The 25,119-nt window shown below is 43.7% G+C and overlaps 1 protein-coding gene across 1 annotated transcript in view; it reads right to left on the bottom strand.

The window, feature by feature from the left end:
* The window catches only part of CLIC5 (chloride intracellular channel 5), a 173,701-nt gene extending 164,390 nt beyond the window's left edge, over window positions 1-9,311 (bottom strand). The window contains exon 1 of the mRNA XM_066359285.1: window positions 8,641-9,311. Coding sequence (XP_066215382.1) covers window positions 8,641-9,168 — 528 coding nt within the window. The 5' untranslated portion in view covers window positions 9,169-9,311. The remainder of the gene's footprint in view (window positions 1-8,640) is intronic.
* Between the last annotated feature and the right edge of the window lie 15,808 nt (window positions 9,312-25,119).

The following is a 25,119-nucleotide window of genomic DNA, read 5'->3' as shown; positions in this document are numbered from 1 at the left end:
GGTGGATCCTCAGGTCCCTTGACTGGAACATCCCTTCACAGCTCAATAAATCAAATCAGGCACTCGGAATATCAGCTTTCCACCCAATCCCAGGATGATGCTAGCAACGTGCTAGTCGTTCCCACATATGTCTGAGCACCAATGAGATGAAGACGCACACACTGCACTGAATTCTCACAGAACCCCTTGCATTTGGTGGGAAATATGGATCCAGGAGTGGCTGTCCATGTCCAGAAATTCCTATGCTTCAACCCAACTCAATCCTACCACCAGGGAGTGTGCTGGGTGAAAGGGTAACTCCCTCCCCAAAGATATGTCCAACCAGGACCTGTAAATGTGATCTGATTTGGAAAAAATGGGTCTTTATAGATGCAATTAAATTGAGGGGATCTTGTGATGCAATCACCTTGGATCAGGTTGGGTACTAAACACATCGACAAGTCTTTGTAAGGGAAGAGAAGGGAGAGAAGACACAGAGCCACAGGAGGACAGGACTTGTGATCATGGAAGTAGAGATGGGAGTGATGCAACCCAAGCCAAGGAACGCTAGGAGCCATCAGCAGCTGGGGAGGCAGGGAAGTCTCCCTCGGAGCTGTCAGAGGGAGTGTGGCTCTGCCGACACCTTGACTTCAGACTTCTGGCCTCTGGAACTGTGAGAGAATAAATCCCTGCTGTTTTCAGCCATAAAGTGTATGGTAATTTGTTATAGCAGCTCTCTGACACTGAGACGGGGGACTTGGGGCCCCACTCTCATTAGTCCTGCAGGCTGCTGGGACACACCTCCCTCCTCACTCAGTGCCTGGGGATCTCTGGGTAACTACTCCCCTTCTGTCACTCAACCCTCATGTAAATAACCATGGCCCAAGTGTATGAGGATGGATACAAGGCAGACCTTCCCTCAACAGTTCATAGTCAGAGAGATAGAGAGATTAAGAGGTAATTATAGCCTGACCAGGTCAACCTGGGATGCTGAGGACCCAGGTTCAAAACCTCAAGGTAGCAGGTTTGAGGGCCAGGTTGCTGGCTTGAGTGTGGGATCATAGACTTGACCCCATGGTCACTGGTTTGAGTCCAAAGCTTGCTGACTTGAAGCCTAAGGTTGCTGGCTTGAGCAAAGGGTCACAGACTCATCTGGAGTCCCCTGTTCCCCAGTCAAAGCACACATGAGAAAGAAATCAATGAAAAACTAAGGTGTCACAACTATGAATTGATGCTTCTCATCTCTCTCCCCTTCCTGTCTGTCTGTCTGTTCCTGTCTGTCCCTTTCTCTCTCTCTCTCCCCTTCTCTCTCTCTCTCTCTCAAAGAAAAAAGAAAAGTAATTATAGCATTAAGTGTTATGGGTTAAATTGTGTCTTTCCAATTTTCATATGTTGAATCATAATCTCTAGTAGCTCAGAATGTGACTATATTTGGAGCCAGGGTCTTTAAAGAGGTAAATTAATTTACCATGCGATCATTAGGGTGAGTTTTTATCCAAGTGACCGGCATCCTTTCAAGAAGAGGAGAATAGGACACAGACACATACAGGTGCAGGACCACGTGTAGACCCTGGCTAAGACAGCCGTTTGTAAACTAACAAGAGAGGTCTGAAAAGAAACCAACTCTGCCGATGGCTTTTGGACTTCTAGCCTCCAGAATTATGAGAGAGAAAAAAAAATCTGTTGTTTAAGTCCTGCCATCTTGTGGTGCTCTGTTATGGCCGCCCTAGCAAACCGATACGTTGAGATACAAGCTGTTAGTGGATGCAGAGGAGACCCTGCCGGGCCAGGCTGGAGGGGCCAGGAAAGGTTTCCAGAAGAGGTGACTTCTAGATGGAGTCTGAAAGGACAGTAGGTTCTCCCAGGAAGGATGAGCACTGAAAGGAAACAGTGTGAGCAAAGGCCCTGAGTCATGAAACTGCATGGAGGGTGCAGAGAAATATGAGTCAGCATTTTTCCAGGCAAAGGGTGAGTGGGGAAGAGCAGGTGACAAAGCAGGAAGGCTATTTCATGCATTCCTCCCATCCTGGCCCCTTTCTGGGGGCAAAGGGAGCCACTGCATAGCTACAAGCAGGGAAATGCATGGTCTGATGTGCTCTTTTGATGGACCATTCAGGTGACTGGGTGGGGGCGGGGGGACTTCTTGAAAGGCAGGTGAATCTAGAGGCAGAGTGACCAGCAGAATAAAGGTAGCCAGGATGATAACAGCCAGTGGCGGCCAAGACAGAGAGAAGAGAATGCTTTCAGAAGTGAAATGGGCTGGACTATAAGACACAGAAATCAGTTACTCAAAAGTTCTGGTTTGTACAATCGGTGAAACAGCTCATCACGGTGGCGGGATTAGTTGGGGACAAACTGACATTGGATTTGCAATCCCGGGGGGCGGGGGGGAGGGCATCTAAAATTTACCTTGGAAAAAATGCAGATCTTAATCTGAGTTATTTATTTCAGAATATCACATCACCTTCGTTTTCAGAGCTGACATAACTCCCGCATGACGATTCGGGTAACGCGTCTTTATTCTTTTGTGTGGGTTTCTTCCCATGGTTTTCTGGGGGGTGTGGAGCAAGTGGCTGACTCCACAGGAAAGAAAAAGGGTTAGCTGGGCCACTCTCAGCACATTGTGTCCCTCCCGTGGGAGGGACGTGGGCATCCATGCAAGGCATGAGTGCCCAACCAGGGAAAGTGTGACAGACACATCACAGAGACAGGCAGGTAACATTGAAGGTTCATGGACCCTCTTGAGATCATCTTCCACAAAAATTTTTGCATAAAGTTTTGCATATTTATGACTACTCAGCACCCAGGCTAGGGGGTGCCAATATAAAAAAAAAAGATGCCTTGGATTGAGAGGCCAAAGTCCTGGCTTGTTCCTAACTCACAGGTGGCCTTAGGCAACTTCCTTACTCCTCTGTTTTCAATGTTCTTGTCATAGCTTTATAATTCTGCAACTTTTTGATTGATAACACTGATTCACAGAACCAGCTAGTTATTATGGGCACCTAGAAAATAGTTTTGAATAAAATCGGGACTTGATGGTGTTCCCAGCACCCTAATGAAAAAGAATAAAGAATAGCAATCTTTGTTTAAACCTGCTCATTGTTCCATTTCTGTACGCTTCCTCGGTTCCATGAAAGGACAATTGGGCACTTGCAACAGGCTCGGACTTGCATTTTCTCACGAACATTTCCAGGGACGTCCTTTGACATGTCCTTATTACCGACATTGGAGCGGGTCCTTCCCAGGGATCACGGATCAGGCAGACCCTCTCAGGGGTCCAGCTGCTTCCGGACTGGTAAACGTGCAACTCTTGAGCCATCCAACCAGGCTAAGCCAGGCCACACCAACACTTTCTCATTGGAAACTACACCGAAACAACCTCAACCAAACCTTTGTTGAGTTTTATGCTGAAGTCACAGATCCCCCCAGTATAAATAACTAGATATACATATGCATACTATCTAAATCAGCATCATACTTGCTAACTTTTTCCAGGAATTTGTCTGTATGAAGCCAAAAATCTAAATATTTGGACATATCCAGATGATTAGTTGAAGAAATTAGTTAAAAATACATATTCTTTTTTTTACACGATGTGTTTATATCTAAACACTTGGACTAATCTTAGACGTGGTGGATGTCTGTTTGGTCCTGCTTTATAGGATAGATGGAAATCCTTTTTAATTTGCTTGCCCATCACTTTACACATTGCTTTGCTCGTGATAACCTCCTCCACAACATTCTATTACTACTCCTGAGGGTGACATTGAGCCCCCCAGTTTGCCACGAAAGACTGCCCTCCTAGCTCGCCAGCCGGGCCATCTGCTCTGTGCCCAAAGCGGATCACTCCAGCCAAAGAGATCAAGTCCGAGCAGGTGCGTGTTCGCTGTGCCGTAGCATAAGGGTGAGCCCCCCGCCTGGAACATTCCTGCTGGTTCCTCAGCTGAGTCACATCTCAACCTCCAAACCCAGCTTCACGTCCCCTCCTTTCCTCAGTGGGGTTTTAGAGTTTCTCACCTGCCGAGATGAACTTTGTTTGCCTCCAAGGGAAATGGACTAAGTGTGTTGCTTATGAAAACTCCCAGGAAACACCTGGGGGAGGGGGAGGCAGGGGAACTGTTCTCACCAGATCTGGGTCAGGGAGAGAGCCCTAGGGCCCACAGATAGAGTGACAGAAAAGTCTATGCTTCAATCATGCTTCTTTCTGTTTTAGAAGTTGTACTTCCTATCAGTACAAAACTTAAGCGTTTATCACTGTATATGTATATTTATTTATTTACAAATTATATTATAATGCACTACTATAAGAATACACCATGCATACTATGAAACATATAAAATAGAAACATTTAAGAGGGCTAGATAAAATTCACTAGAAATATTGCTTAATTGTAAAAGTCTAACTGTAATATCCTAACATCCCACGCATTATGTTGAATACCGTATTTTGAATTTCATGACCCCCCGGATCCGCATCAGGTTCCTGTGCTGTTGCAGTAATAATGATTTTCAGGTATGTATGTGAATTCCACTATCTACTATGCTGGGCTCAATTATAGCCACTCACTCCTTTGGACCAAAGATTCCAGGCTATGAGACTAGGAAACATTAACCAGGGCTGTTATGTTGTCTCACTTCAGAGGGTGGGGGATGGGCACCATTTACCCTGTTCTGTGAATGATGCGCCTTACATTTGATCGGTGTGCAACCTTGGCAGCCCGCGAGGGGCGCTGTGAGTGCCCAATCGGAGACAGGCTCTGCAAGTGCTTTCAAGGACTGGGCTTCAGGTGTGCTGAGGGTGGGGAGGGGTGTTAGTCTCACACCGGCCCTTCCTGCCATGTCTAGATCCCATCATAGTTACTGTGCAGCCTCCCAGGGCGCTCATAGGAGGTGCCCTACATGGACACACTGGTGCTGGAGCCACAGACCCTGGAAGAGGGGGGAATGAAAGATGGGAAGAGTTGGGAAAGACTGCATTTCAAAGACATCAAAGACTCTAAGAGCTGGAAGAGCTTGAGGCTCAGAGCCGAGGAAACTTAGGCCCAGGAATGTTTTCATAGCAAATTATTGACAGAGTCGTAGTGGGATTTTTCTGACCGTCGCTCTTTCCGCAATATTACATTGCTCACAGTGGGATCAGTAATGGAATCAATACTAGCAATTACTGCATGCACTTAAAATAAAACTATTTCTTTACGTATGGTTCAAATTTATCACAGTCAATAATAATTTAGGTTCCTATAAACTGAGCATTTACATATACATCAGGTACAGTACGTGAACTATTTTATTTAATCTTCATGAAGATGAAAGGAGGACCATATGGTTACAACACTCAACTTGCTGAAAAGCAAATTGAGGCTGAGAGAAACTAAATCAGGGGTCCCCAAACTTTTTACACAGGGGACCAGTTCACTGTCCCTCAGACTGTTGGAGGGCCAGACTATAAAATAAACTATGAACAAATCCCTATGCACACCGCACATATCTTATTTTAAAGTAAAAAAACAAAATGAGAACAAATACAATACTTAAAATAAAGAACAAGTAAATTCAAGTCAACAAACTGACCAGTATTTCAATGGGAACTATGGGCCTGCTTTTGGCTAATGAGATGGTCAATGTCTGGTTCCATATTTGTCACTGCTAGCCGTAACAAGTGATATGACGCACTTCCGGAGCCATGAGGCATGCGTCCCGCGTCACCGGAAGTAGTTCTGTACATGAGTGACACTGCGCTTTGCAGTCTTCTCTCACTGACCACCAATGAAAGAGGTGCCCCTTCCGGAAGTGCAGCGGGGGGCCGGATGAATGGCCTCAGGGGGCCGGCCGTAGTTTGGGAACCCCTGAGCTAAATAATTTAATAGATAGGAACTTGCTAAGTCAGGGTTCAAACCCATGCAACCTGACTTCAGACCAGCTCTGCAACATGTACCGCCCTTCGCAGTCAATGTTATCCCTTATGTGCAGGTTACACTCAGACCCTCTGCTCCCGTGCAAGCAGGACAGCCCATTTTACCCATTTTCATATATTATATTATATTTCCATTCAACGTAAGGAAGATCTGCAGAGGGGAAGCGGGGCTTAGACGCAGGGATTCTAACTGCCCCTCTTCTTGCTGAGTTCTGCCCAACATCCTCAAATAGAAGACCACAGATAAGAGCTGAGGTCCACCGGTAAGCTCTATAATGTCTTAGTTAACATAATTATACTAAAAAAGAATGTTAACTGCCCTGGCAAGATAGCTTAGTTGGTTAGAGTGTCGTCCCCACACGCAGAAGTTGCTGGTTTGGTCTCCTGGTCAGGGCCCATAGAGAAACAGATTGATGTTTCTGTCTTTCTCTCTCTCTCTCCCTTCCTCTGTCTCTAAAATAAATGTCAATAAATAAATTTTTAAAAATAAAATAATGTAAACTTAAAATATTAATTAGGTCCTGGAATCACAGGTCACTAATCTGCAGTCTTTCCTGTCTCTGGTACCAGCTGGAGATGCCAGTACTCCCCCCCACCCCCCCCCCCCCGCCACTTCTGTTTGGTTCAACGCCAGCAACAGGCTAATTCTGGTCAAATCAACACTTTGCCAAATTTACAAATAATTGCCTTGGTGCCAAGGATGGCAATGACAGGGAATCGTATGAAAGTTGCAGAAAGTTGCACGGGTGCTTCTGTCCGGAGAAAAAATACACCTAGTCCTCACTTAAAAAAAAAAAAGATTATTGATTGATTTTAGAGAGGAAAGTGGGGAGAGAAAGAAAGAGAGAGAGAGGGGGAAGGAGAGAGACACCCCTATCTGTGCCTTTATGTGCCTTGACCAGGAATCAGCCTTTGCATTTCTGGACAGACCTCTAACCAACAGAGCAATCGGACCAGGGCTAGCCTCACTTTTAAAAAGTGGTGGGTTTTTTTCCTTCTTTGTTGTTTGTTTGTTTGTTTGTTTTTGACAAGGAATACAGTGGTGATGTGGACATGGAAGCGGGAAGGCTACTTGCACGCACCTGCTCCAAGGTCTCCTCCCCCCGTCCTCCCGCAGCACCCACAGCACGTGGCTCAGTCCTCTGCTCACCAGAATGAGACAGACTGGCCACGTGCAGGCCTGTCTCCTGCACACGTGGTTTTCCTGAGAGCGAGGGCCCTGTCTTTCCCTTCCCCCCGCACGTGCTCAGCTAACACAAGCAAGCTCTGTTGGGTCCTCAGTGTGAGCCAAACCCTCTGCAAGTTGCTCTTTACAAAGACCTTGCAGTAGAATAGAATAAAGGAGGCACAATCTACACACAAAACCAGCAAGGAAAAGGACAGAGTAGAAAATCATAGTGTCTTAAATTAGTAAATAAAGGATATTTCACGAGAGGAGTTTCTGGAAAGCAGGAAGGGGGAAGATAATTGTGAACTGGAGTTTTTGTAGGTTCATAGAGAAATCACTTTTTATTAGCAAAAAAATAGCAGTATTACTAATATTTTGTCTTCATTTTAAAAAAGAACATGTAAATATGAATACCGTGGGGGTGGGGAGTGAATGTTAGAAAAAATGTACTGGATCTTGATTAATTAAGATGACTTTTTTTCAGCCCTGAAATGCATTTTATGTTTTAATAATATCCATAGCCATAATGTTTATTACATACTAGTCTAATAATACAAAGATCACCAAAGTTCTTTGCTTAACTATCTTAAGCATTAAACATTAACACTGACAATTAGTGTCTTACTTCTCCTGAAATCGTTTTACTTCATCAGATATTTTAGTTATATTGGTACCAAAAGGGCACGCTCAGTGACAGAGGTAACGTTTATTGACCATTTATCTCAAGTATCTGTGACCTTAGAAACGTTAAAAAAAGAAACTCCAGCACCTGACTCTAGATCTGACTTTCTCTCACAAGCCTTGGTTTCATTTCTAAAAATCACGCTGATGAGGTAGCCTGACCAGTGGTGGCGCAGTGGATAGAGCATCCACCTCAGACACTTAAAGCCCCGGGGTCGAAACTCCGAGGTCACTGGCTTGAGCCTGAGATCACAGAATGACCCCATGGTCGCTGGCTTGAAGCCCAAAGTCACTGACTTGAGTCCAAGGTCGATGGCTTGAGCAAGTGGTCACTGGCTCGACTGGATCCCCCTGGCCAAGACACATATGGGAAGCAATCAATGAATAACTAAAGTGCTGCAACTACAAGTTGATGCTTCTCATCTCGCTCTTCCTGTCTTTCTGTTTTATTTTTCTCTCTCTTTATTGCTTTCACTCTCTCTCTCTCTCTTGCTTAAAATAATAAATAAAATAAAATAAAAATCATGCTGATGGAGGAAATTTAACCAGACCAGAAAATGTATTTAACATCTATAACAAGGTAAGGTTTTGAGCAGCAATTCCTGCTCACTTGTAAGTGAACTAAAAAAACAAACAAACAAACAAACACGCTCTACCTGTGATATATAATAGTCAATCATTAAACACACACTTTAAGTGCACTTTCCAGTTCCTGCAGCTCTGAGCCGTCCTGGGCGAAGCCTGGAACGACTGACTTAATCAGCCCTGCTTTTGAATGCATCCTGAGATCCGCGGACCCTGACACCATGCCTCTTTCCCTGGTCACTGAGAACAAAATGAAACACCAATTATAATGCCACCTGCAAGGGCAGGTGTGCCTGTCAGCGGCAGCCCTTACCTTCACAAAGAGTTGGATCTCAGGGCTCGTGAGAGCTGATTCGCTTTCTTCCAAACCATCAGCAGCAGCGTAGCCAACGGGGAAGTGTTCACTGCTCTCTTGGATGGTGAAGCGTGCCAGAGAAGGCACGTCCTCCATCAGGTTTCCATCCTCTTCTGGCTCTTCTGGGCTAGTCTCCTGGTCCAGAGCTGGTGAGTGTAATTCTTCCATCGAGGTGTCTGTGTCCTCCTGGGGCTCATCTTGTTGAGGACCCTCGGAATCAGGACAGACCTCATCAGGTAGGAGGTAGCCTCCTACTTCTGGTTGGGGAAGAGCCAAGCTGTTCTCCTCACTTGTAACACCATAAACTGCTACGGAGTCATAGTCGTGGGTCTCCAGCTCAGTGGCATAGACATGGTTTTCAGACCTGGGGTCTCTAAGGATGCGATCGTAAAGGGCACCTTCATCTTCTGCTGGCTCGTCGGGAACCTCGTACAGCCTCTCTTTTTGGATTGTGTCATAAGGGCTGCTGTAGTCTTCGTCATTCATGTTTAGGTGTCGGATAGATCCTCTTGCAGGCCCACAGTAGGCCCAAGGTGGGTGACGAGATAGGGGATGCTGCACTAGTGGCCTTGCAGGGAAATCAACAGGCTTTTGAGACACAGAAGCTAGCCACAGCTATGAATGACAGGCCTCTAACAATCATTTACCGGAGACTTTAACCAGCAAACTACAAGTCCATTGGCCACAAGATAAAGCTTACACACTCAGTTAACTCCTTCACTCCTAAAGGTAGTTTCCACTAGACTCTGGGGTTTCCCTTCTTGCCAGGAACTCCAAGACTCTTTGGATTGATGAGAGATTGAATTGAATATCTTCCCAGTCTCCATTGAAAATCCTAAATATTTAACTGTCACTAAATGGAGCTGATTGCCCCCAAATGCTGACAACAGTCAGGAAATCCCTGCAATTAGTTCTTCACAATGTAGCATCTATTTATAGCTGAATTCATGACACAGAACAATTCTGTGAGTATTGGTACCCTCTGGTAAACGACTTGCATGTACTGCGGTTAGATAATGAACTCTATTTGCATTTTCCATCTGGAAACAGCAGCAGGTGATTAAAGGGCAGAAGAAAAGAAAGATAATGCTCTGGTCTATGGGCACATCGGACCACCACAAGCAAGGGGCTTCAAGGTGTTTGGCTTTGAGTTTTATTTTTCCCTCTTAAGCCCGGGTGATCATCACAGTCGACAACCCGTCACTAAGATTTTATTATCAACCAGACACGGAATGGAGCACCAGACATGTGAGTTAGAAGACATGTTCTCTGTCCTCACGGGACTTTAAAGTAAAGTTGAAGGGCCAGGAAGATAAAACTAAAACCCTAATGGACAAAGAATAAACTCTGCAAGGTTTGCTCAGTGCCATTGGCGAAGGTCTGGCAGAAGCAGCTAAGAACAGAATGCACCGGTTTCCCTAGGAGATGTCATCCTCAGGTGCTCTGAATGTCCAGGCTCTTTGCCTTTCAGTCTGTTCTGCTAATTCCCGCTTCCCATCACCATATCCCATACATCTTTCTCTTCAAAATGGCCGCCCAGGTAAATTGTAAAGGCGCTTTCACGTCGAGAAATCGTGTGGAAACTGAGAAGCAATGCAACTCCAGTGGACAGGTTTCGAAGCATTTGGTGAGCATCTGATCGACAAAACTCTGCGGGATCCTGAGCTCCAATGCTGTATCCAGAAATATTACGGAATGAACTGAAGCTGTATTTCTAGAATTCTGGCTTTGGGGAATTGGAGAATTCTTCCTCAAAGACTAGATAAGGGGAAGGAAGCCAGAGACAGACTTGAAAGGCCATTGACACTAGCCCCGTAGCTTACTGGAAAGTGACGTTTGATGAGTCCAAATACTACCTGATAAACTCCCATCGGTTCTAGAGCCAGGTGTTTATAACTGAATGGAGCCCCGGCTCAACTTCTGCTCAGAATCTTAGCCCTGGGGGAAACCCAGGGCTCACTCAGTCTCACATTTTATTTTGCATTTGGGAACAGCCTGGAACCTTGAAAGGGGAAGTGGGAGGTTTGAGTCCACGCAGGGCTAATGAGCTGACTACAGTGGCAGCGTCCTCACCTCCAGAGCGGTGATCTTCCTGACACCAACTCCCCCCTTTGAGTCGCCATTTTCCAACATTTGTTCTTGACTGTACCCTTCCGCCACTCCCAGCCCCCAAAAGATCAGTATTAGATATCTTCCCCAGGAAATTGAAATACTGCAGATGTACCAGATATCTGTTTACATACCATATGGAATCCGTGCTTTAAACATAAAGTTTTTATGTTCCCCCCAAAAGCAATTTTCACCACTTTGGTGTGATAGTGTTCTTTTTAAGATTGTGCACTTTAATCGCTACAACACTTCCAGGGTGTGCCTCATAACCGGGCACTGGATTATGTGCCATTCTGCGTTATTACCAAAGAATAATATCCTACAACCTCTGCACGTGCACGCAGCCCGCTACCAAGCCCTTGCTGCGATGGCCCAGTGGGCAGCAGGCGATGGTTAAGCTTAAGGTCCCAGAGCACACAGACAATTTATCAATTTGGTCCCCTTTTAACCTTTCTCAGGACACACCTATCATTATTTAGTTACAGGTTGTAACACAAAACCAGTTATCCTGTTACAGGGTAAGCCAGGTCATACCGCACTCCGCTCTAACCCCTGCAAGGGCCCCCATTTCTCTCAGTAAAGGCCAAATTTCTTACAATGACCCACAAGACTACAAAAGCTACACCAGCTCCCCTAGACCTGTCTTTCTCCCCCTTGCTGATGATGCTCCAGACAACCTGATCCCATTGCTATGCCTGGAGCACTCCAGAACGCTCCCACATTAGGATCTTTATACTGGCGGTGCCCTCTGCCCAGAATACATGTTCCCTGGATGTCTGCGTAGTCAGTCACCCAAGCTCTTCTAAGTGTCTTCTTACAATCCCCCCTTTTTTTCCCTTTTTTAAAATTAAATTTAATGCAGTGACATTGATAAATCAGGGTACATATGTTGAGAGAAAACATCTCCAAATTATTTTGACATTTGATTATTCTGTATACCACTCACCCAAAGTCAAATTGTCTTCCGTCACCTTCTATCTGGTTTTCTTTGTGCCTCTCCCCTCCCCCACCCCCTCTCTCCTTCCTTGCCCCATCCCCTCCTCCCCCCACCCCACCCCCACCCCCGTTACCATCACCTTCTTGTTCATGTCTCTGAGTCTCATTTTTATGTCCCATCTATGTATGGATTCATATAGTTCTTAGTTTTTTTTTATTTACTTATTTCACTTCGTATAATGTTATCAAGGTCCGTCCATGTTATTGTAAATGATCCGATGTCATCATTTCTTATGGCTGAGTAGTATTCCATAGTATATATGTACCAAAGCTTTTTAATCTACTTCCCTTTTTCTCAGCGATGCTGCTAAGGCTGGTCTGTTTAATACAGCTTATCTCAACTCCTGTTTCTTATTGCTTCCACATTACTAAAGTCTCCTGCATGAATTTTGTTACTTTTCCCATAATACCTATCACTTCCTAATAAGATATATATATTACATATTTATCATGTTGAGAGTTTATTTTCTATCTTCTCCCACTATTATGCAAACCCCAAATGGGCACAGGTCTCTGTTTGCTTTTTCATCATGATCTGAAGCACCTAGAATAGTGCCTGACCAACATTAGTTACTCGATACATATTTGTTGAATGACTTTTTGTGATTATTTGATATCATTAACTTACCAGACACGTAAGTCTCATGAGCACAAAGTCCATGTCTACTTTGCCCATCACTGTATACCTAAGTCTAGCAGATATCTGACATATAATAGGTGCTTATTAAATATTTGTTTTATAAATGACTAAAATGGAGGACATGCAGCTAGAATTCATGTCATGTTACTCCTCGTCTAGTTTCTTCCTGTATCTATGTGTATAATGTTATCTCCTTACTACCTTGCAAACTCCCGCAGGAAGACCACAGTGCTTTGTATTAAGAAAGTTACTTATAAAAGGAAGAGTCCATCAACCTATTTGTCAATCAAAAATATTTTGCAGGTCCCATATGTCTGTTACTTATAACCTAAGGACGGAAATAAGATATATATTCATTAGTTTGAGGAGTTCTAACAAGGTGCTTGTGTGCTTTCGGAAATACAAGTCCGCTCTGTTGTACCCATGTTCGGAAACCTTCAGTGGGTCCCACGCATGTACAGGAAGATGTCTGTTCCCAGACCTCACAGTTGAGACCAAGCCTGTTTGTCCAATCAGCTTCTTCCCTCCTCTCCCCAAAATGTGCTACTCTGTAACCAGAATACACTATGCCATTTCCTGCCCCTGTGCTTTTTGCACATATGTTGCTTCTACTGGGCAAACTTCTACTCTATACGGGATATATATAAATATGTATACGAGGTAATCTTATGTGCACACACAACTAGAAAATTTACAGATTAGTAATTCAACAGAAAGGATCCAACTGGGGTTAAAGCAAACCTGACCATTGTCTAAGATAACTTTGGGGCCAATGTCTGTTCTTCTGCTTTGCATGCACAAAGACTCAATTTGGTTAGTTTGCACGGGGTTTTTCATATACTATAGAACTGGGTCATTCTAACTAAACTCAAAAAAAACATCACTTTAGTAACTGAAATGTCAATGTATTGATTTACCACTCCTAAAAAAACATACTGACAAATTAACTTGAATACTTGCTTGGGTTAATAAGCATAAACTCTTCACAGTAACAAAATATACATAGAAAGCTAGTTAAGGTAATATCCTCATAATATGTTTATGTGATATTTGTAGGAGCTAAGGCAATAACCCCTATTTTTCAAACTTAGTATCAGTGATTTGTAATTTTCTTTCTTATCTTAATCAGTCGTATTAGTAATTTGCCACTTTTACCTATTATTTTAGAGAATCATTGGCTTTGTTAATAATCTCTATTGTGCTTTTTTTTTTTTTTGCAATTTTATTAATTCCTGCTCTAATCTTTATTATTTCTTCTTTTTCCTCTCTTTGGTTTTAATTTTTATTTTTATCCCAAGATAATTATGATGAATATTTAGATCGTTGGTGCTCAGCTTTTCTTCTTTTCTAATGTTAGCATTTAAGACTATTAATTTTCCTTTAAGTATAATTTCATCTGCATTCCACAAGTTTTGATATGTTTTATCATCCAGTTCAAAATACTTCTCATTTTATGTTTATAATTTTTCCCCTTTGTTCATGAGTTATTTAAAAATGTATTGATTAATTTCCAATTGTTAAAGATGTTCTATCTTTTCATTATTCATTTGTAGCTTCATTTCACTAACATCAGGGACCATAGTCTTTATTATTTTACTCTATTGAAATTTGTATTGAGGCTTGCTTTATAACCCAGCATATGGTCAATCTTGTGCACTTGAAAACACTATGTGATCCTCCATTGTAGGTATAGTGTCTATAGATGATAGTTTTTGTTAATTTTTATTATTCAATTCTTTCATATTCCTACTGATTTCATCTGCTTGTTCTATTAGTTACTAAAAGAAGAAAGTTAAAATATTCCTTGTGATTATATAATTCTTATTTCAGTTCCTTCAGTTTTTGTTTTATATAATATATTTTGAGGCTATATTATTAGGTGCATATAGATTCAGAATTGTTATATTGTCTTGGTAGATTGACTGATTTTTCAATAGACTATGTCACTCTTTATCTCCAGAAATATTTTTTTGCCTTTTTTTGATATCAATTTTGGGGGTTGTTTGGTTAGTAATTATGTATATATTTTCCCAAGTTTTTATTTTTAACTTTTATATGTCCTTTTATATTATTAGCATTTGTCATATATAATTTTATCCAGTCTGACAATCTTTGCCTTTTTAATTTAATATTTGTCTTTTAATGTAATATAATAGAGATCCTTGAAGGCTAAGTATACTATCTTATAATTTGTATTTTTAACAATGAACAAAAACTTGAATAAACATTTTACCAGAAAATGATATATGAATGACCAATAAGCTCATTTAAGAGAGCTCAACATTATTAGCCATGGAAGAAATGCAATTAAGTGAGATTACTTCATACCAGTAGAGTAGCTAAAATTAAAAGGCCATACAATACCAAGTGTTGGTGAAGATGTGTAGCAACCGGAACTCTCATGCATTGATGGTAAAGGTGTAACATGCTACAACCATTTTGTAAAATTGTTTGGTAGTTTATTATAAAATTAAACATACACTTACCCTATGACTCAAGCAATTTCAGCAAACCTTAGACATATAGCCAAGAAAATAAAAGTCAATATGAAAGTCATCATAGTAGGCATGCATGAAAATGCTTAGAAAAACTTGATTCTTAATCCAAAAAGCTAGAAACTTCCAGTGATAGGAGAATGGATAAACAAACCGAGGTATTCACATATAATTATGTGCTGCATAATGTTTTGGTCAGTGACAGACGGCATATACATCCATGGTGGTCTCATAAGCTTATAATGGAGTTGAAAAATTCCTGTCTCCTAGTGATGCCGCAGCCTTCATAACGCTGCAGTGCAATGCATCACTCACATGTTTCTGGTGACGCTGGTATAAACAAACCTCCTGCACTGACGACTGGCACTACAATTACAGCAAATACAGGTAATCATGTACAGTAAAGAACACTTGATAATGATAATAAATGACTATGTTACTGATTTATGTATTTACGATACTATATCTTTTACTATTATTTTAGGGTGTACTCTTTCTATATATAAATATAAACGTTTTGCTGTGAAACAGTACTCTGCATTACACCAGCAGCAGCCTCACACATCTTGTTTACCACGTCTCTTGATTGCAACATTTTTTTCCCATGCTTCATCTAATCCTGCGTTTTGTAAACTTAGGGTAGCCTAAGTGGGCAGTGTTGATAAAGTCTGTAGCAGTGTACAGTAGTAATGGCCTCATCTCCATGTTAACTCACTACTCACTCACTGACTCACCCAGAGCAACTTTCAGTCCTGTAAGCACCCTTCATGGAAAGCACCTTATACAGGTGCACAATCTTTTATCTTTTATACCATATTTTTAGGGTACCTTTTCTATGTTTAGACATATTTAGATAGACAAACACTTATCACTGTACTACAGTTGCTTAAGTATTCTGTACAGTGACATGCTACACAGGTGCGTAGCCTGGGAGCAAATAGGCTACCCTCCAGGTTTGTGTAGGTGCACGCTGTGATAGTCACACAACAACCAAACTGCCTAATGACAAAATCATTTCTCAGAATGTATTCCCATCTTTAGGTGGTGCATGACTATAATGAATACCAGTCATCCAACACAAAGGAATGAACTTCTGATACAGACAACAAACTAAATCTCATAGACAATATGTTGAGTGAAAGATGCCATCCATAAAAGAGTATATTGTAGCATGCACCGGGTACAATAACAGACGTCAGAGATTTTCAGGAATATAGATGTTTCTTTATTGGCCAGTTTAACCTGCACAGGGGCGAATTCCCAGGTGTCCGGAGACACCTTACTCACAAGGAGCTACAAACGGGAATCGCACCTGGCGCTTACAGCTAGTTCCTTATATATCCTAAGTAAGCAAGCATAATACAGAAGCAGATGTGGTGGTTATCTATTCGCTAAGGGGGCTGCACATAGCATAGCAACAGGGACTGGGTCTAGCTCATTGGCGAATTCCAAACATAAACTTCTGATAAGGGTCTTTAACCAATGGAATGCAAACGTTTGTCTTTCTTTGTTCTCAGCCTCACAGGGTCCCTATCTGTCTCTGCTTCTTGAACGACCTTGGGCATGGTATTCCTAACAGAACAGGAGCAGGACCTGCCTGTAACCCTTAAGTTCCCTGTTCCATCAGTGCCCTGCCTATATCCTATTATTTTAGATATTCTGATCTTCTCTTGGTCCTTACATATATACTAAATAATTTTATATAATTATGTCAACTTAAAAATATACCAAAGGTTACATGATTTCTACTCACTCTTTTAATGAGTACTTGCTCAAAAGATTTTAAGGATCATATCTATAGTGCATGGACAAGGAATGCCCAATGTTAACAGCCGTCTTAGAGCTCCTTCTCTGGGAGTAAATGCTTTTGGGCTCCTGTCACTAGGTGCTAGTTACACCCACTCCACTACCTCCTGGAATCCAACCATCAGCCTGAACAAGCCAGCAGGAGATTTCACATGAAGCCCATAGGGCCAGCTATATCGTGGCCACCAGTGCTGGTAGATGTCCATGGACAGTATCATTAAGAATTTTTCAGGGAACGTTATATCACTTTCTATAACCCAGGTACCAACCAGGGTCTCCCCAATCCTAATACACCCAAGAAAATATGCCTTAAAATCCCCAGTTTCCTTCCTGATTTTTTTTCTCTGAATCTGGGTCCATCTAGATATCATTCAGGTGCAAAACGCCATCCTTTTATGTTCCTATATAGAAAGAAATCTACTCACACCCCCAAATTTCATAGCTTTAATGGGGACGTGGGGTCAGAGGAAGCAGCCACACAGATAGCTGGTCTCACTGGCCCTGCCCCTCATCCCACTCACCCGGCCCCGCCACTCATCCCACTCACCACCACCCTTCCCTCCCTTCTCCTTTTCTCCACTTGCAGAGACCCAGCGACTCTTCCTGTTTCTCCCCCTGAGTGTTTTTCAAACCAGCTCCCCTCCCACTTGGCTTGGGGGACGAGTCTTCTCACCTTCCTTCCCAAATAGGCTTTCCCAGACCTTCTTCGAAACAAACCCAGGATCCTCTCTGAAGAGAACCCTAAGGGACATGATGTTCTCCATCTTACTGCATTTATGCTCAGCCTTGGTAACTCCCAGATGAGAGTTTGGGACGCTGAAGACCCCGTGGCCATGATGTTCCGAACAGAAGCACACTCTCTGACTTGCTTGATCTTCAAAGCAAAGGAATGTCTTCTTTCCCTGAGAAGACTGACACAGCCAGAGCCTCCGGACTCGGGAGAGAGCCCTGTGCTTTGTTCTGCCTCCTTACGGGTGTTCTTATCAACAGTTTGCAGAGGACGAGGAAGGGGAAAGAGGATCTGTCAAGCAGGGCTGTGGGAAAAGGGCTCCGAATCTATTCAACAGTCCAAGCTGAAGGGCATGAGGAAACTGACAGGCCTGAACATCCCACAGTGCGCAAATATTTGACATTCTCTGAAAGTACTCACTCGAGTTTAATATCAGTCCATTTCAGCCAGTCTGAAAATCCTCAAACCACAGACTCCCGGGACAGGGAGAGAGAGTGCGGCCCTGCCCCACACCAGGTCCTGAAATGACTGACAGGGCCCGACTATATTTGGTAACCCTGTGACTTAAAACATTGACCGTCTAGCCTAGGTGTCAGGAAAATCCTCACAAATGATTGTCCTCAGAAGGGGCAGAGAACAGTTACAGGGAGTGTGGAGAGGGGAGACACTCATGAGTTATTTAAGAAGGGCAAGCCCACCTCCAGAGCCAGCACCGCCACCTGCTTGGCCGCCCCCTCCCCTCCGCCTCCCCCCTCCTCACCACTACTTTTCTCCTTTCAGGAGCTACTTACCCTCAACAAGCTGGTGACTAACCCCCTCACTAACATTTTCATTTCAAAAAATGCAAAGGCCGACCCAAAGGGATGAATGACTAGTGAAAAAAAAACCTCATTTTTCACTTTTCAGGGCAGATCTCTTTCTCACTTCCCGTCTTCTCTGCTAATTCTCAGTTGTTCTAGGTGTCAGGTGAGACTCAGAGGATGTGTTAGTGAAGGGTTTGCTTGAATAAAGTACGTAAGAAGCCAGTTTATTGCACTGCCTGGCTGGCTCTCAGTTGGAACTATAGTAACCCCCCCTCATCCACGGTTTTGTTTTCCACAGTTTCAGTTAACCAGAGTCAGTCATGGTCTGAAAATGCCAAATGGAAAATTCCAAAAAGAAGCAATTTGTAAGTTTTAAATTGTGAATAGAGTGATAAAATCTCACGTTGTCCCGCGCCATCCCACCCAGGACAAGAATATCCCTTTGTCACTGTAGCCACACTGTAGACACCACTGCCCATTCGTTACTTAGTAGCTAGTTATCAGATCAACGACCGACTGACAGTGGGGTTGCAATGTTTGTATTAAGTAACCCTTACTTTACTTAATAATGGTCCCAAAATGCTAGAATAATAATGCTGGCAATTTGGATATGACAAAGAGAAGCTGTAAGGTGTTTCCTTTAAGTAAAAGGGTGTATATTTATAAATAAAAACATGGTATATAGAGGGTTTCCGGCACCCACTGGGGGTCTTGGAATGTTATCTCCCACAGATAAGGTGGGGCTACTGCTATTACTATTAATAAACTTTACCCCTAAGATAACAATATAAAATCATCTATTGTCTTATTCTGAGGAACAAGCCAACATGCTGGAACCATCCAAACATACACAATATAAAGGTTATGAAAGAACTCTTAAGATATGACCCATGACTTTAATAGTTTAAAACCCAATTAAGTGTAAGATATATTGTTCCAACAAAAAGTTAACTGACAGTGTGAAGTATTATGTTTAGTGACAAGTAAACAGGGACTGAGCTGTGGGCTGTAGAATTTCGGAAGAGGGAGAGGTCGCTCTGGGCTGGGGGAGGGGCGGGGAGGGTGGGTATCGTGGCTGGTAGATGAGATGTGGACAGGTGGAGTGGGGGGGGGAGGTTAAGGTGTGGAACAGGATGCAGAGTGGAGAATTCATAATGACAGAGAGTAAATCTGAGGGAACGGAGTATGCCGATTGTGGGGGGAAATAGAGAAGATGAGAATATTGAGCTAAACGGCAGACAGCCTTGAATGTCTGTCACAATCAGAAATCTGCCCTTTACACTCATTGGTGACACTAAGGATGAGCAGACACGTCACACAGAAAGGAGTTCAATTCCACACCATTTAAACTCCAGCTGGATTCAGTACAGGTGAGCTGCTCGGAGATAACCATTTCCAGAGACTGGTTATTGCTTAGGGAAGCAGTTGGGGGACTGGCCCATCACAACATGACATGCACATCTCAACACAGGCACAGGGAGGGGACTGCATGGAAGCCAGTCAACTTCCTGGTTCTGCAGAGTCATTCCTGTCACATAGACTTCTCCCGGAATTCCCCCACCTTGGAGCCCAATCAAACATCATTCCCACCGAGTCACTGCATAGCCTTTGTTTTGTAAACTCCATCATTGTTCCACCTTTCTAAATTTCACCCGTCTGTCATTTATTTATTTTTTTTTTGTATTTTTCCATCATTGTTCCAGCTTTCTAAATTTCACCCGTCTGTCATTTATTTATTTTTTTTGTATTTTTCCGTCATTGTTCCAGCTTTCTAAATTTCACCCATCTGTCATTTTTTTTTTTTGTATTTTTCTGCAGTCAGACAGACTCCCGCATGCGCCCGACTGGGATCCACCCGGCATGCCCACCAGGGGGCGATGCTCCACCCATCTGGGCCATTGCTCTGTTGCATCCAGAGCCATTCTAGCGCCTGAGGCAGAGGCCACAGAGCCATCCTCAGCACCTGGGCCAACCCTACTCCAATGGAGCCTTGGCTGTGGAAGGGGAAGAGAGAGACAGAGAGGAAAGAGAGGGGGAGGGGTGGAAAAGCAGATGGGTGCTTCTCCTGTGTACCCTGGCCGGGAATTGAACCCAGGACTCCTGCACGCCAGGCCGACGCTCCACCACTGAGCCAACCAGCCAGGGCCCACCCATCTGTCATTTTACCATCTGTACACCACAGTATCTCTCTGTGAGCGCTTACTTGTATATAATTTCAAAAGTTTACTGTCCTTTCTTACTTTTTAGGTTGTAAATGGTCATCCGTTGACTGAGCTGGGGGAGGGGCAGGGAGGGTGGGTATCTTGGGTGGTAGATGAGATGTGGACAGGTGGAGCTGGGGGGAGGTTAAGGTGTGGAACAGGATGCGGAGTTGACAGCAGTTGGTCTACCTCACTGATGGCTGATTTCGGTTATGCAAGCTGGAAGAGGCCCTAGAGGTCCGGGAGGAGGCTGAGTGAAAGTCATCTATGGTGTTTTACTAGGTAGAGAAAATGAAGAAAGACAACAGGACAAGGAGGAATGCTACTGGGGGAATGACAGATGGAATCCTCTCCACTGACACAGTCTAACATAAACGGGAAGGGGCAATAAGGTTATTTAAAGAAATCTAATAAAGAAATTAAGTACCAAAAAGTAATACCTGCTTATATATATATAAAAAAAAAAACAAAAAAAACACAGAAATGTGTTTTCTCACAGTTCTGGAGGCCAGAATACAACATCGATGTGTCAGCAGTCAGCTCACTCCAAAGGCTCCAGGGAGAATCCATCTTGGCTTCCCGGGGCTCCAGGTGTTCCTTGGCTTCCTGGGGCTCCAGGTGTTCCTTGGCTTGCGGCTGCATCACTCCAGCCCCTGCCTCTGTCTTCCTGCGGCCTTCGCCTGTTCTCCCTGTGGGTCTCTCCTCTAGGTGTCTTTTCTGTGTATGTCCAGTGACCTGTGTCATTGGATTTTCAAAACAGAATGAACTGTGTGTGCTCAGGCCCTTAGGCAGGGAGATTCCTGTTTCATCCTCAGCCTGCCCCTGTGCTCTGCCCTGGCTCTGTCTTCTTACCCAGCCTGGGGCAACAAACCCACGCCCTGGGCCCCTCGCTGGGCTCAGGGATGCCCTCCAGCTGTCCCTTATATTTCCTCCTCATTCAGAGTGAGCCTGGTTCCTTCCACCCCTTCCTCCCTGTGAGTCTCCAGTAGGACCAGCACCTCCGTGTCCGACCCGCTTAGGAGCTCTCTGTCGCTTCTCTGGAAGCTCCAGTATAGAGGAAGAACAACTGGGAGCAAGTGAACTTGCAGATGCCCCCACACAGCCAACTTCCAAGAGGAGAAAGAGGAGGGGAGGGGGCCTCCTTCTATCCGGGCAGATGGATGGAGGGAAACTGTGAGTGTGGGAGGAACTTGCAGCAAGACCAAGCCGACAGCTGAGCACTTGCGTCTCCAACATCCCGCCTGAAGGGAATGTGTTTCTCTCTGCCGTGGACAAGCTGACACAGCTGCGTGCCCTCTCCATCTGGGCACACTTCTCCATCCCTGGAGGGGTTTTTGTGTGTGTGATTTGAGCGGTTTCAGGGTTTTACTATTTGAGGGTCTTTTTTTTCCTCCAAAGACATCTGGGAATCTTGGTTCTGTACGATATTATAAAAACACTAATCCATCTCAGTAAACTTCAGGGTAATCATTCTGTATATTCTGTACTTCTCTATGTAATGCTCAGAATGCGCACTGTCCCTGGGAACCATCCAGGGCAGATGGGGAAAGACCAGGGGCTTTGACAAGGCAACTTCACTCCTACAATCCCACTGGGCTGGGGACGCACACGCCCAGGAAGCTGTCCTTCCACACTTGAGTCCTACATGTTCCAAACAGCATTCATTGCCCTTAAGTTATTCCTGCCCACTCTCACCTTGGAATGTCTACTACGCTGTCATTTCGAGCTTCTTTGGTTCCTACTGTGGCATCAAAGATAGATTTTTAAGTTAAGAAGACTTCTTTCTGAGTATAAACATAGTTCATGCTGAAAATAGGAAAAAGATAATAAAACTCAGCTGTAATTCTGCTACCCCAAGATAGTTATGTTAACATGCCCTTACTCCTTTTCTGCCCACGTGTATGTATTTTCATTGGAATCGCGCTCAATTTTGTATTCTGCTTTTAAAAACTTTGACATTGGTGCTTTCTGTGCCAGAAGCACTCTAGCAAACACAGTGAACATCCCTAAAGCCCACCGGACTTCCTGTAGGAAGTGTGGCAGGCGTCAGCCCCACAGAGTAACAGAGTACAAGAAGGGCAAGGACCCTCCTCACGAGCAGGGAGGTGGTGTTGCACAGTAAGCAGAGTGGCTACGAACTAAGCTGTTCCACAAAGTCTGAAAGCACAGTGAAGATTGTCCTGGGGCTTGAATGTGTTAAGCCCATCTGCAGCTTTAACAGAACCCGGCTATTACAAGATGCAAGCCAGAGAGAGAGAGAGAGAGAGAGAGAGAGAGAGAGAGAGAGGGAGGAGCAAGCAGTCTGAACTGGGAGGAGATAAAAAGAGAAGGGGTCAAGTAGCTAGTCCTAAACTGCCTATTTTGTTTTATTATGTGACAACAAAATCTTGAGGATATGTTCACTCCAAAAACCTTTTTTGACGTGTTTATTTAAGACAGCAAAGTATCTTTCAAATTGTAAACTCAAATACTAGCTGATAGAACTTGTTGATGTAGAAGATTCAAAGATAGTTTTCTTTATTGTAGAGCCAAATGGCTTTTTAAAAGACAAAGGAGTTTGTTTCAATAAGCAATTGGTCCAATCAACCAGACAGTGAAACGGGAAATTCAGTGTCCTTGGCTCAGAGCACGTTGTGCCCCTGTCACTGCTCGGGACCAATGTCACAGCAGACGATACACTAACGGTTCTGCAAGGGATCTTATGACTTACGACTGCTGATGATTTCCTTCGAAGATTTTCTGTCTGCAAATAGTGTCCTCAACTTATCTACACATATTTAAATTCTGCTTTGGTTTTGGTGTTCATTTCGGTGCAGATTGGGTAGATCAGGGTGGGGGGGGGCAGAAAAGAGAACTTACGGGATTCGGGGAAGAAGAAATACAAGCAAGCCCTGGCCGGTTGGCTCAGCGGTAGAGCGTCGGCCTAGCGTGCGGAGGACCTGGGTTCGATTCCCGGCCAGGGCACACAGGAGAAGCGCCCATTTGCTTCTCCACCCCTCCGCCGCGCTTTCCTCTCTGTCTCTCTCTTCCCTTCCCGCAGCCAAGGCTCCATTGGAGCAAAGATGGCCCGGGCACTGAGGATGGCTCTGTGGCCTCTGCCTCAGGCGCTAGAGTGGCTCTGGTCGCAACATGGCGACACCCAGGATGGGCAGAGCATCGCCCCCTGGTGGGCAGAGCTTCGCCCCTGGTGGGCGTGCCGGGTGGATCCCGGTCGGGCGCATGCGGGAGTCTGTCTGACTGTCTCTCCCTGTTTCCAGCTTCAGAAAAATAAAAAAAAAATAAATAAATAAATAAAAAATAAAAAAAAGAAGTACAAGCAAGTTGAGGTTAAGATGAAGGGAGAATGAACTGCAAATTGTTTTAGCGAGACGCAACACGGGTAAGGGAAACTTTGACCTGGGTTCGAACACTAACTCTGCCACTTTCTTTTTCTGAGCCTTGGTTTTCTTATTTGTGAAAAGCAAAAATAACACCTTTCACGAAACGTTGGTGGAAAGTTTAATTTTTTTAAAAAATGTATATATGTGTGAAACCTCAGAGCCTGGCAGATTTGATAGGCATGTTCAGTGTTAGTTTCCAACCCTCCTCTCACCAGCAAGCCACACTGGTGTGAGAGCTCAGAATGAATGAGCAGATCATAGAGGGAGGAAAACGTATAAGTAACATAAATAACAATGACATGTTAGTACATTAATGGAACTTAGTTCTATTGCGCATTGCATTTATTATTTATCTTTTGGGAATTAATTTCTTTCAATAACTCTAATACCTACTCTAAATCATGATAACTACATTTTGCCTTTTGCAATAATTGCAACCTTCAAAAGACATTTATAAACAGTATTTTGCATGATTTTTCCAAAAATGCAGTAAGACAGGCATTACTTGGTGAGTGTTTATAACACTCAGATTAGGGTCCAAGTACCCTAACAGCTGACATTGAACAACTTCCACAGCTAACAAGAGCTGTGATCATTAAAAGAAAAAGTTTAAAAGTTATGCTCTGCAAAAGTAGGTCTGTATTGTCAGGATGATATATGATATGCCTATAATTGAATCAGAATGATAGATAATGCAATAAAAGTGGACACAATTTAACAAAGGCAAACACATTAATATGCAAGAAACGATATTTCAGCAATCACCCTTAAGATTGGAAAGTCTGAGTGTTCTTACACTAATATTCCACCAGGCGGCACTGTTATCCGCTTTCAGCACGGACCCCGTGCCACCTCGGGCGTTCACAGATGCGGTTCACAATATGCGGGTCTGATGGCTTTTCCCATTTCTTATTCTGTTTTGAGGATAAGGTGCTTCAAATTAAACACATATGTTTTCGAAAATACTTTATTTCCATGTGTCATGTTAAAGCTCAATTCCCTCTTTAAAACAAATTTATTTCATTTAACGAGTCTTAAATTTTAAAAGGAGGAAAGAAGGTCGTGAAGAACATTCAATCTTCACGACTCTTTAATCTTTTTTTAAAAATTTATTCATTTTAGATAGGAGAGAGAGTGAGAGAGAGACAGAGAGAAGGGGGGAGGAGCAGGAAGCATCAACTCCCATATGTGCCTTGACCAGACAAGTGCAGGGTTTCGAACAGGCGACCTCAGCGTTCCAGGTCGACGCCCTATCCACTGCGCCACCACAGGTCAGG

This window comes from Saccopteryx leptura, chromosome 1, assembly GCF_036850995.1.
Source record: "Saccopteryx leptura isolate mSacLep1 chromosome 1, mSacLep1_pri_phased_curated, whole genome shotgun sequence".
Classification (NCBI taxonomy): Eukaryota; Metazoa; Chordata; class Mammalia; order Chiroptera; family Emballonuridae; genus Saccopteryx; species Saccopteryx leptura.
This window is presented reverse-complemented; position numbering and strand designations above follow the sequence as displayed.